Source organism: Phallusia mammillata, chromosome 3, assembly GCF_965637545.1.
Source record: "Phallusia mammillata chromosome 3, kaPhaMamm4.hap1.1, whole genome shotgun sequence".
In the NCBI taxonomy this organism is placed as follows: domain Eukaryota; kingdom Metazoa; phylum Chordata; class Ascidiacea; order Phlebobranchia; family Ascidiidae; genus Phallusia; species Phallusia mammillata.
In genome coordinates, this window is record NC_137254.1 from 13,463,798 (window position 1) to 13,475,550 (window position 11,753).

Genomic DNA, 11,753 nt, shown 5'->3' on the forward strand with positions numbered 1-11,753 from the left:
AAGTAGACAATGGGCAACAGTACAACAGTAAAAAGTAGGCAGGCTACAAGGTGTGAAATGAAAAGTTTACTGACAGTGCAACCTCTACAACACCACGACAATGCAGTTTGTAAACAATTTTTGACCTATTATAAAAAATTTGCCAAATTAAAATACCGATCGGTTTTGTCTGTATCTGAGTAACCCAATACTGCAACAATGTTTCGTATGCTGTATGACAAAAACGGTCTTCCCAAACGACATTTAACAAACGGCATGTTTTTGGGTATGTTTTGTGTCCAGGTAGAGTAAAATCAGAACACTATCGCATTTCGCCCAGAAGTTAAAACGTTGCCGTTCCAAAAAGTCTTTAGTTGTTATGATCGAGGCTGGCTAGTGATCACCAATTACGTTAAGCCAGCGGTTCCCAAACTGGGGTCCGCGGTCCTTTAGGGGTCCGTGAGGCAATTTTGGGGGGACCGCGAAGCGGTTGAAGTAATTCTATAATTCTCATTTGTGCCACTAAATAAGTTTAAATCAAATTAAAATTGAGAATCGACTGTCTCCATTGCCAAACAATAGCCTTTATTGCAGGGGTGGCCAACCCGCGGCTCTTCGCCTGGTTTTATGCGGCTCTTACGTCGTTGTCGAAGTTTGGGGGCCACTGTGTATATTTTGGTTAGTATGTAGCGATATGGTATTAAAATCGTTAAATGTAAAGTAAAGCTTTAACAATTTTGCTTTTAAACAAACTTATTATCGGTATGGCCACAGACCATGCCTTAAAACCGCAACCTTATGTGGCAATAATGCCTTGATTATGATAGCATATATTCAATTGTTGAACAATGAATGCTTGCTCATTGTTGCGTACAATGCAAATGAGACACAAAGCAACAGCAATATTTACAACAAATGCGTTCCAAAATAAATAATGCTTCAATCCCTTGTTTTTCAGGTTATGACGAACGTTATATTTTATGGGCAGTTTCTCTTCGGTTTGAATTGAGCGATTGTTGGTGGTGAATGCATTAGTGACGTCGCAATGAATTTAGTTTCGCCACTTGGCATTTTTGTAAAACTCGGCGCCTAAGTTTAGGGCGCATGTGCGTTAGATGAAAATACGCAAAGTTTCTCAGCAGGGAAGATCTTTTGAGTAAACAATTTTTGTTAAGTTAGCCTTTAAAATGGGAGAGAAATAAGGTCTTAGTAATTCATCAGACATAAATCTCACCGCACGTTATTGATAGAATGAGAAAAAAGCGCATATTTTAATTCATATGTTTTTGCTTGTGGGTGTTGTTGAAATGGGAGTTTTGTGTGAATAACAGTGCAAACCATTTATTGTTGAAAATTACTGGCACGCGGTCTGTACAAGTCAAATTGTGTCGTTAATATGTTGGTGTGCGACATTTAGAATAAATCTGGCTAAGTACAGGTCTCTGTGTGTGAGGAAGGGACGAGGCAACGAACATGTGTGCCCGTGTGCATAATGTGGCTCTTTGTGGAAACACAGTAAAGAATGTGGCTCTTAGGCTTTGACCGGTTGGCCACCCCTGCTTTATTGCATGACAACTATCAAAAATGCAATTGTTCGCGCACAATCGTAATGCTTTTTGTCTTGTCTGTGATGTCACAAGCTGTTTTTGGATGATTTTTTCCCGCAATTTTGCATAACTAGCTAAAATCCTGCAATCAACTTTCGTTTTATGAAATACACATTTAAGCTTAAGGACCGCGAGCACTCGAAATAATGGAAAAAGGACCGTTTTGAACAAAATATGAAAAAGTTTGGGAACCACTGCGTTAAGCGGTAGTGTAACAAATAACTTATCGAAACAAAACCGTCTCATTTCGAACATTGTAATTTACGTTTGGCTGCGTGTGTCGCGTTGTTACAGCGTTCAACAGAAAGTGCTAGACAAATTCTACACCACATCGGCTATAAATCGTCTTGATGTTCTGTGATTGGACCCTGACTTTGTACACAAAGTTTGCGATGAGCCAGTAGTAGGGGAACAGGTGCAGTTCAGTGCCATATACCGGGTATGGGATTATTACATTTTATTCGTTATTGCCTGGTCGTTTAAAACAATTACGATTTTTTGGTTTGCACACCTAGTTCCTGAAATCTCATCTTGCTCGATTCTCTTCATAACGTGCGCAGTGTCGTTACATTAGCTGAACAAGATGGCACAAGAACCGTTTTGTTTTAAATGTACAAAACGAGGCAGGGATACCAACTGTGTGATGCTGCAATACTTGCCAAAAAAGACTTGTAACTTAATAGTGTCTACTTCTCGTGTGTATCAACATGTGTCTTTTCAAATGTCCTCGATGGCTAAATGGTTTCTCACATATGTCACATCGATAGGGTTTCTCTCTCGTGTAGGTCGTCATGTGCATATTGTTAAATCTCCTCTTGCACCAAATCTTTTCTCACATACGCAGCATTGGTGTGGTTTCTCTTTTGTGTGAGTTATCATGTGTCTTTTCAATTATTGGTCCTGGCTAAACATTTTTTCACATACATCACATTGATGTTGTTTTTCATTAGTGTGAGTCAACTTGTGCCTTTTCAAATTTCCACCTTGACTGAACGTTTTCTCACACACATCACATCGATAATCTTTCGTGGGGGAGTGAATTGCTATGTGTCTTTTTAAATCTGCGCGAAGACTGAACGTTTTGTGACAAACATAACATCGATGGGGTTTCTCTTTTGTGTGGGTCAACATGTGTCTTTTTAAGCCTGTGCTGCGGTTGAACTTCTTTTCACATACATCACATTGAAAGGTTGTTTTATTGGTGGGAGTCAATTGTTTTCGTTTGAAGGTACCTTTCTCAGAAACAGTGCTTTCATTTATTTTAGACAGTTGTTGACGTTTGGATCTCTCAGATAATTTCAGCTGATCACAAGCATCTGCACATTGCAGATCGGTTTGCTTCAAAATTAATTCCTGGGTCGCCATTATTCATTTTTGTTTATCTGCGAAAACGACAAAATGGTTTTTATGTTGTACTGCTCTCTGAAAACATTTTTTATTTGGGCGTTAAAATCAGTTGATAACAATTTTAACATATAGCAGTCCAAAATCCACAGCCAACAGTCAAAATTACATTGCAAAAGCGAACTGAACTTGTTTCATTATCATTATTATCAACTAAAACCCTCAATCAGTATATTTTAACCTGTGATGTTAAGTAAAGTTGATGACTACTATAGAAACCGGCAATATCTTAATTCGATATGTCCTGTAATTGTAAACTTTGGGGCAAACTTCGAAAATATGTTAAACACTTCCTTCCTAGCTACAGTTGGGCACACAAGGCTTTAGACAAGTGCAACAAGAAAAACTATGTGACAATTGAGGATGAAGCGAGTTACTTTGTCTGTTCGCTGATAGTCTTATTATTTACCATCATTTTAAACCAGTTCTACGCTTACCAGCAATTCGTCTGGATTTTGCAAAAGATTACATAGAAATAGCCGAAATCTCCCGTACCTGCAATCATATAACACTGTTCGCAAACTCAGAAGATCTATTCTTAGCGAAGCTTTTAGTTAACTATTCGAATGTTCTGACAATTGCCTTAATAATGCTACACTGATTTAACACCTTAAAAACAGTGTTTCATACCGGAACGGAACGGAACGTTATACCGGAACGAAATAAATATTTTTTGACTGAAATACCGAAACGAAATACCGAAATAAAAAATATTCAAAATACCGGAACGGAACGAAATACCGTTATAATTTATTCCGGTATTTCGTTCTGGACATTTGACATGAAACAATTGCTGAAAATTTCGCGCCGTTAAGATATAATAAAACTTGAGGCTCCTACAATTAACATCCGTTTGACCATTATTGACAAATGTTTATGTGACGTAACATCTACCGACAATAATTTTTGTGTGTTGCAACTTTCTTTCTTTTTTCGCTTAATAGTTGTAAAGGCCACAAATAAATGTTCTTTTTTAAGACCGAAATACCGAAAAATACCGTCATAATTTTATTTCGGTCAGACCGGAACGAAATGAAAATATCGGTCCAGAACGAAATAACGAAATAAATAATTTGCTCAGAACGAATAACGTTATTTGGTTTCGTTCCGTTCCGGTATGAAACACTGCTTAAAAATATCCCCTTGGTACAGCATACAACAGAAGGTTGAAACTAAAAAGAACTATCAACGTCTAAATCTAAAAGAACGAAACACTGCGGGTTGTCACAAACGGAAAACTGAATTGCTTCCGACTATAGTCGCAGCTGCACAAACGCCACACGGCAAAGTACATCTAGTAGAAAGAACATGTTTCACAAATCGTTTATTTTTCAATATAGTTGCTGCAGACCAAAGTTAATGAAGTCTGTACGTTATTCTTTTCTATTACAGTAAAACTTTAAACACGTGGGTGACTACAACACAATTCCTAGTGGACGAATACATATTTGTTTTGTTAAACACTATTCTACAAACCGAGCACTCTAATACAACTGCGTAAGCTTCGCGCATAGCATCTGGCACATCCAGCGCACAAACGTAACATTGAATATCTTGAGATGGCCTAAAATTTACACCTGCAGTAGAATTAAAAAATATTTTAAAGTAAAAGCACTGCAACTTATTTAAGTCGCCCAACAACGCATCAGTAAACACAAGTGCATTGACCTGTAACCGAAAGAAAAAAGGGCAGCTCGTTGAGCGCTGGGTCCATTGTATGATGTAGACCAGGGGTGTCAGGGTTGCCAGATGGCCTAAAAATCGGACAAAAAACGATAAATTGTCCTAATTTCACATGCTGTGTCCGACAAGTAAAAAATCATTAGGACACTTAGTTTTGTGTCCTAATTTGTCCGATTCTCACTTATACTCAAAACAAAGTTTTTCGTCGCTGTTTATTCGGTCGAGGAGACATCACCGCTTAATAAATAACACTTTTTGTCAAAGATTGTAGATAAACTGATGAATCACTACCCCCCATTGTCTGTCACAACAAACATTGTCTTAAAACAATTATTATTTACAATGAAAAGAAATGCAAAAACAAAGAACTTACACCTCAGGAAAATAAAGTTACAACTAGTTATCTAAATATTCTGGAAAAATACTTTCGGTGTTGGCGGATATAGTCATTGTAGTCCCATGCAAAAGAAAGGTAGCAAAGCTTAGTGGGAAACATCGTTGGTGGCTTTCATTGAGAGTAAATGATGATTATAAATATTTGGTCTGTCACCTATCATTTAACAGTTTGCACAAACCCATAAGTGCGATGTATTTCTTTTGAAATGTAAATGCTAGTTTAAGACGACTTGAGTTGTTATCAATGTAATACTTTTTTAAGTAGAAAAATTACCAATAATATTTACAAAAAACACGCAGTCTAGGCTATTTAAGAAAATAGTTATGGGTCGTCCAAAAAAAGATTCAGCATCCAAAGGTCCAGCGCGAAAATATAATACAACCTGGGCAGGTCGTTACAAAAGTCCAGTGATGGCAGTGAGAACGCTTGGTGCAATTTGTGCCATAAGTCTCTTCAACCGAAACTAAGCACCTTTGCCGATCACGAAAAGTCTGATCAACACAAGGAACAAACATCGTCCATAAATCAAGTTAAACCTCTGCATAATTTTTTCAAGAGGGCTCGTGTTGACAACAGTGTGAAAGAGGCTGAATTACAGCTTGCTGCATGTATGGCGTGTCACGGGGCGATCAGCACAATCGACCATATTTCAGCTGTAATTTCCGCTCATGGAAAAGGTTCCCCTTTAGAAGATCTCCAGCTCCACCACACGAAATGCACAGCTTTAATTACTAAAGTAATTGCCCCAGCACTGAAAACAGAACTGAAAGAAGATATATCTGGTTGCAAATACTCACTTTTAATTGACGAATCAACAGATGTAAGTGTCAATAAGCTCCTCGTGATTCTAATCAGGTACTGCAGTCCATCACAAAGAAAACTGGTCACAGCTTTGGTTTCCGTTGTTTGCATCGTTCAAGGCACAGGAGAAGCAATATATAATGCAGTAAAGGAAGCAGTAGATTCTTTGGACATGACACTTTCCAACTGCATTGGTTTGAGCTGTGATGGAGCTAGTGCCAACGTCGGGGAACACAATTCCGTATGGAGTCGACTGAAACAAGAATCCCCTTCTGCAGTCCTTCTCAAATGCACCTGTCACTCTTTGCAGCTGTGTGTCCAAGCTGCATTCGAAGTTTTACCAGCTAATGTTGGCTACCTGATGTCAAAAATTCCAGCATGGTTTTCAAAATCCACTCTTCGCCGAGAAAAATACAAAGAGCTCTTTAAGGTAATGACGGTAGGAAATGAAGACTATGCCATTTGCGAAGTATGCCAAAACAAGGTGGTTGTGTCGTAAAACAGTAATTAAAAATATCATTGATCATTGGTTTGAGTTGAAGTTGTACTTTAAAATGGAGGAGAATGTGGTCAGGAAGGAAAGTGTGAGGCGAGAATGATTGAAGATATTTTGAACAAAAATGAAACCAGGCTTTACTTTTTATTTTTGTATCCGGTCGTATTAGAAATGGAACGGGTAGATACTGCATTTCAAGCGGATTATTGCAATCCCGAAAAATTGAGTGATATCTTGCATCAACTGCACCACGGCATCCGTGCCCGTGTACACGACAGGATGGGCAATGACTTGCCGAACTGTCAAGTAACATATGGTGCCAATTTTACGTCCGAGTTCATATCCTACTTGGAAAAATTCAAAAGGGGCGAATCAGGAGGAAGTTCGAGCGCCCAGGTAGATAGTGTCAAATCAAGATGCCGGGACTTCTTGCTTAGGCTTTTAAACGAGCTTGACAAAAGAATTACAAGCTCTACAAATGTTTTTCAAGGCCTATCTCATCTTTCACCGGAAAAGGTGCTGTCTCAAATCAGCCGTGTTGGCTTCGAAAAGTTGCCATTTATACAGCAGCAATGCCACCAGGATGCAATTCAAACGCAATACCTGAAAATTTTGTTTGTTGACTGGAAATGCCAAAGTGGTTTCGACGGGGAAATTCCGTCCGATGTCGTCCAGTTTTGGCACAAAGTTCTGTTGTACAAAGATGCTACTGGAAACAGAGAGTTCCAAGAACTGGCAGAATACGCTCTAAACCAGTGATTCCCAACCGCGGCTCCTAGAGCCGCATGCGGCTCCCAGCTAGCCTTCTTGCGGCTCTCATTGACGTTTGAAAATCCCACAAAAATATTTAAAAAAATCTATTTATAACAAAAAAATAAAAATCATATTCAAAAATTACCCTTGCTTGGCTTGGAGTCTGGAGTTTATAATTAAGATGAGAGGAAAGTTGTGAATAGACTGCTATTGTTACGTCACTGTTGTTTCAAAGCAATGTGTCATAACTTTCCATTTGAACGAGCAGCAGCTATAGTTAAGGCAAAACCCAGCAGCAGCTGTCCAGTTCTTCTCGATTTTACTCTATTTTTGTGAACTTTTTATTGAACTTGATCTAAAGTAGTCACAACCGCTATAAAACTGCAGTAGGATAATCAGTCATTTACTTAAGTTTTAGGTATATTCAAGCTTTAAATTATGTCAGAACAGCCTTCAAAGAAAGCACGTACACTTCAGCAGGAAAATCGTGTTTTTCAAAGTGATTGGGAAGCAAAGTATTTTCAAATTGAGGTAGACACCAAAGCCCATTGCCTTCTTTGTCCTGTGGTGATAAGTAGCGTAAAATCTTTTAACATTGAGAGGCACTACAAAACTCATTCTTCAGAATATGATTGCTACCAAGGAGAATCAAGGAAAAGGAAGTTGGAATCTCTTAAGTCGGCACGGCATAAGCAAACAAATATGTTCAAGGCTAGTAATGAATCTGAAGATATTACCAAAACATCATACAAGGTGAGCAGCCATCTAATTGCTCGCAATATGAAGCCATACTCGGATGGTGAAATTATGAAGCAGGCTATAGTTACGTTTGCAACAGAATGCTGTTCAAGTTCCGTAAAAGAAAAGGCAAAAAAGTTGCAGCTGAGTAATACTACAGTAACACGGCGCATTGAATGTATAGCAAACGACCAACATGATCAGCTTCTTGAGAAATCAAAAAATTGTGTGTGCTACTCTGCCGCGCTAGACAGCTCAAAAGATGTCACCGACACAGAGCAATTAGCTGTGTTTATTAGGGGATTCATGCCGTATTTTACGATTTGTGAAGAATATCTCACTTTGCGTTCTATTCATGGCTCAACTAAAGGAACAGATATGTTTCGTGAATTTCATGCTACTCTTGAAGAAGCACATTTGGACCCATCAAAGTTGGTTGGAGTGGCAACGGATGGCTGTCCTTCCATGCTTGGAGCAAATCAAGGGCTTCAAGGGCTCATCAATAAATGGCGAGACGAGTATTATCTTGCTCCGGTGACATGGCATCATTGTATTTTACACCAAGAAAGTCTGGTTGCTAAGTCACTCAACATGTCTAATGTGATGGATGTGGTAATAACAACAGTAAACTGGATTAGAGCAAACGCACTTAAGCATCGGAAGTTCAAAAAGTTTTTAGCAGATACTGACGCTGAGTATGGTGACGTAGCCATGTTCACAGCCGTACGATGGCTAAGCCGCGCTTCATGTATCAAAAGATTTTATGATCTTCTTCCAGAGATTAAAATGTTTGCTGAAGGAAAGAAAGATATTCCTCAGCTTGGCGACGAAGATTGGGTTGCTGATTTGGCGTTTTTTGTGGATATCACCGCACACCTTTCTTCTCTAAATCGCACTCTACAAGGCAATAACAAGCTTTGTCATGATTTGTATAGCACAGCAACTGCTTTTATTAACAAACTTTGTCTTTGGAAAACGCAGCTTGCAGGTGGTGTTACAACACATTTTCCAACGCTATCTGACCATCAAACCAATGGATCATTTGATGCATACAACAGGCTTATCAGCAACTTGATTTATGAGTTCAACCGCCGCATTGACGGAATGAATGCTTTTTTGCCCATGATGAAAATGTTTTCCAGTCCTATTGCAATTAATGTGGCCACTGCCCCTGACAATTTTCAATTGGAGTTGCTAGACATGCAGTCAGATATCGAGCTCAAGCAATTATTTAAAAGTGAAGACTTACTTGAATTTTGGAGTCAAGTTCCAGAGGGAAAGTATCCCAACTTGATAACCAATGCCCAGAAAAACACCTCTCTATTTGGATCAACTTATGTGTGTGAAGCACTTTTCAGCAAAATGGTCAAAATCAAAAATCAATATCGCAATCGATTGACCGATGACCACCTCAAGCAGCTACTGCGTACTGCATCCTCTGCAATTACGCCTCGCTTTGACACACTTCTTAAAGCTCAAAGCCAATGCCAAGTTGGACATTAAATTGATTTGTGTTTTTTTTTCTTGTTAGTGTTGCTATTCGTTGGTACGTGCTTTCATGCTTTATAATTTTTGTTATACTTAATGAGTATATTCGTGCGGCTCCAAACGTACTCTGAAATTTGAAATTCGGCCCTGACACCAAAAAAGGTTGGGAACCACTGGTTTACAACATGCTTTGCCGCAATACAGCAACCATGGGAGAAATCAGAGGAGAAATCAACGCAGCAAATACAGGGCAACAAAATGATGAGTTCACCAACTTTGGACAACTCGTGGCATCAAGCCTTAGAAAGTTGCCTGAAGAAAAAGCTTATGCTTCCATTGCCTTCATTTCCGAACATCTGCGAACACAACGGTTAAGTTCGCAGTAACAAGCAATTTTTTTTAGTGTCTTGCCCTTTTTGTATGCTTTTTTGCACTTTTCTACAGTCTAGTTGTTTTCAATTGCATATCCTCCTGGTGTTGTGTTACCTCTTCATACTTTCTCTTCTGTATCCTGTGTCAAAAAAATTTTGTGCAATGTATAGTGTCTTGTATTTTTATATGCAAGTTTTTACTTTTTTTATATTCCAAGTGTTAATTGTGTGTACTCACGGTGTTCTGTTACCTCATTACATTTTTTGTTCTGTATTATTAGCCAATGTTTTTGCTGTTTCTGGATTTTCAAACACGAAAATGTGCAAAAGCTTTGTTTGTTTTATTGAAGATGTACAAAAACAAATTTAACAAAACAGTGAATGAAAAGAACTAGGTTCATATTTAGCAAAGGTAAGGCAGAACAAGAATAATATAACACAAACCTAATGCATCATTTACATTCTGTGGATAACAGCATTTTGCCATGGCAGTGCACCATTGTCAGAATTAAAATAGTCTTTGTATTGGTCACGAATAAGCAGCACCTCTGGTATATGTATTTGTTCCCATTCTACCAATAGATTGGAAATTTAAATAGCTCTCAATTTCTGATCTCCACTCTCCTAAAACCACATTACCCATTCGATCTTCCCTATCAACAAATGAAGGTGTACAATATGCATTACGAACATTTTGTCTGCTTTTGATCTGCAAAAAAATGTGCAAACAACATGCAGCTTTTGTAAATGCAACCACTCTTTCTGGCTTAGCGATAATGGGTCTTCGAAATATCCGCCACCGAGTAGCCAAAATGCCAAAAGTGTTTTCAATAACACGTCTAGCCCGAGAAAGTCTGTAATTAAAAATACTTTTGTCAGCAGGTAAATTTTTTCCAGGATACGGTCGCATTAAGTTTTGGCGCAGTGGAAAGGCAGCATCACCGACAATACAATATGGTACACATACACTGGTGTTGGGCAAACATGCCTGACTGGGAACGTTTAAATCCCCACTCATAAATCTTTTACCAAATTCTGAATTGGCAAACACCCCACCATCACTATGTCTTCCTGAATCACCAATATCAATCATAGTAAAACAATATTGTGCATCACATACTGCAAGCAAACCAATGCTATGTGAGCCTTTATAGTTAAAGAACTCAGATCCGGCACCTGCAGGTGCTTGAATGACAACATGTTTGCCATCAATTGCACCTAAGCACATCGGAAAGTCCCACATCTCATTAAATTCTTGAGAATTTTTTTTCCACTTCCGGCATCAACACATCCCAAAGTGCTTCACAGGTCTCCAAAATAATGTTGTTGACTGTTGAGTGCCCGGCCCGGAAACTTAAAGAAATGGTGGACTGAGAATCACCTGTAGCAACTCATAAAAAGTTGCTACATCCATGCGAAAGTATTTGGGAAAACTCTGCTCATCTGCATGCATATCTTCAACCAAGTTAAATTCTCCCAATATTTCTCGGTCCTGAAATATAGGCCGAACCCATTCCCTGCACAAGGTACACTTACGTCATGCAAATAACATGTATGTTTGGGGGCATTAAATGGCAAACTGTATTACCTTCTTCGGCGACGGATCCTCATCCACATTACAACCAGCAGTATCATTTGCTGATTCAAAAGCAGTAGCAAAAGTAGGTCTAAATTGTTCATGTTGTTGAGATATTTGTCTTAATAAATAAAAAACAGCTGATCCCAGTATGAATATGTTTCATCTTAGCTGATACGGTCGAACTGGCGATCCCCTAGCACGAAGCTGACATGTGCAGCATACGAGGCAGGCAACGGTGCTTGTGATTCGACTTTCGGCGGATTCTCCACTGAGCCTGTGTAGCTCAGTTGGTAGAGCGCGAGTCCCGGAAAGACTACTGTCGTGGGTTCGAATCCCACCGCAGGCTAGATTTTTCTAGTCTATGCCTTGCCATATGGGAATGCTTGGGAGACCAGCTGATTCAGTATAACGCCTTGAACAGGCCTGGCGTACTATGATTGATTGATAAATAAAAAAC

General features: G+C 39.0%; 1 protein-coding gene, 1 non-coding gene and 1 pseudogene across 3 annotated transcripts; 2 read left to right on the forward strand and 1 right to left on the reverse strand.

Annotated features, from left to right (window-relative positions):
• Nucleotides 1-1,826: 1,826 nt before the first annotated feature.
• On the reverse strand, nt 1,827-5,244 carry LOC145218996 (uncharacterized; annotated as a pseudogene). The gene is made up of 2 exons (XR_013857797.1): nt 3,428-5,244; nt 1,827-2,968 (listed from the first exon to the last, which is right to left on the reverse strand). The product of XR_013857797.1 is annotated as an uncharacterized LOC145218996 (transcript).
• A 2,314-nt stretch (nt 5,245-7,558) lies between these two features.
• Nucleotides 7,559-9,361, forward strand: LOC145219579 (general transcription factor II-I repeat domain-containing protein 2-like). The gene has a single exon (XM_080086928.1). It carries the CDS (start codon nt 7,559-7,561, stop codon nt 9,359-9,361), a length of 1,803 nt encoding a protein of 600 aa, XP_079943054.1.
• A 2,207-nt stretch (nt 9,362-11,568) lies between these two features.
• Nucleotides 11,569-11,642, forward strand: Trnas-gga (transfer RNA serine (anticodon GGA)). Its single transcript has one exon. It is a non-coding gene; the product is annotated as a tRNA-Ser (tRNA).
• The last annotated feature ends 111 nt before the right edge of the window (nt 11,643-11,753 follow it).

What these genes read in the sequence shown, in the direction of transcription:
- LOC145219579 (XM_080086928.1), top strand. Translation starts at nt 7,559, where the DNA reads ATGTCAGAACAGCCTTCAAAGAAAGCACGTACACTTCAGCAGGAAAAT.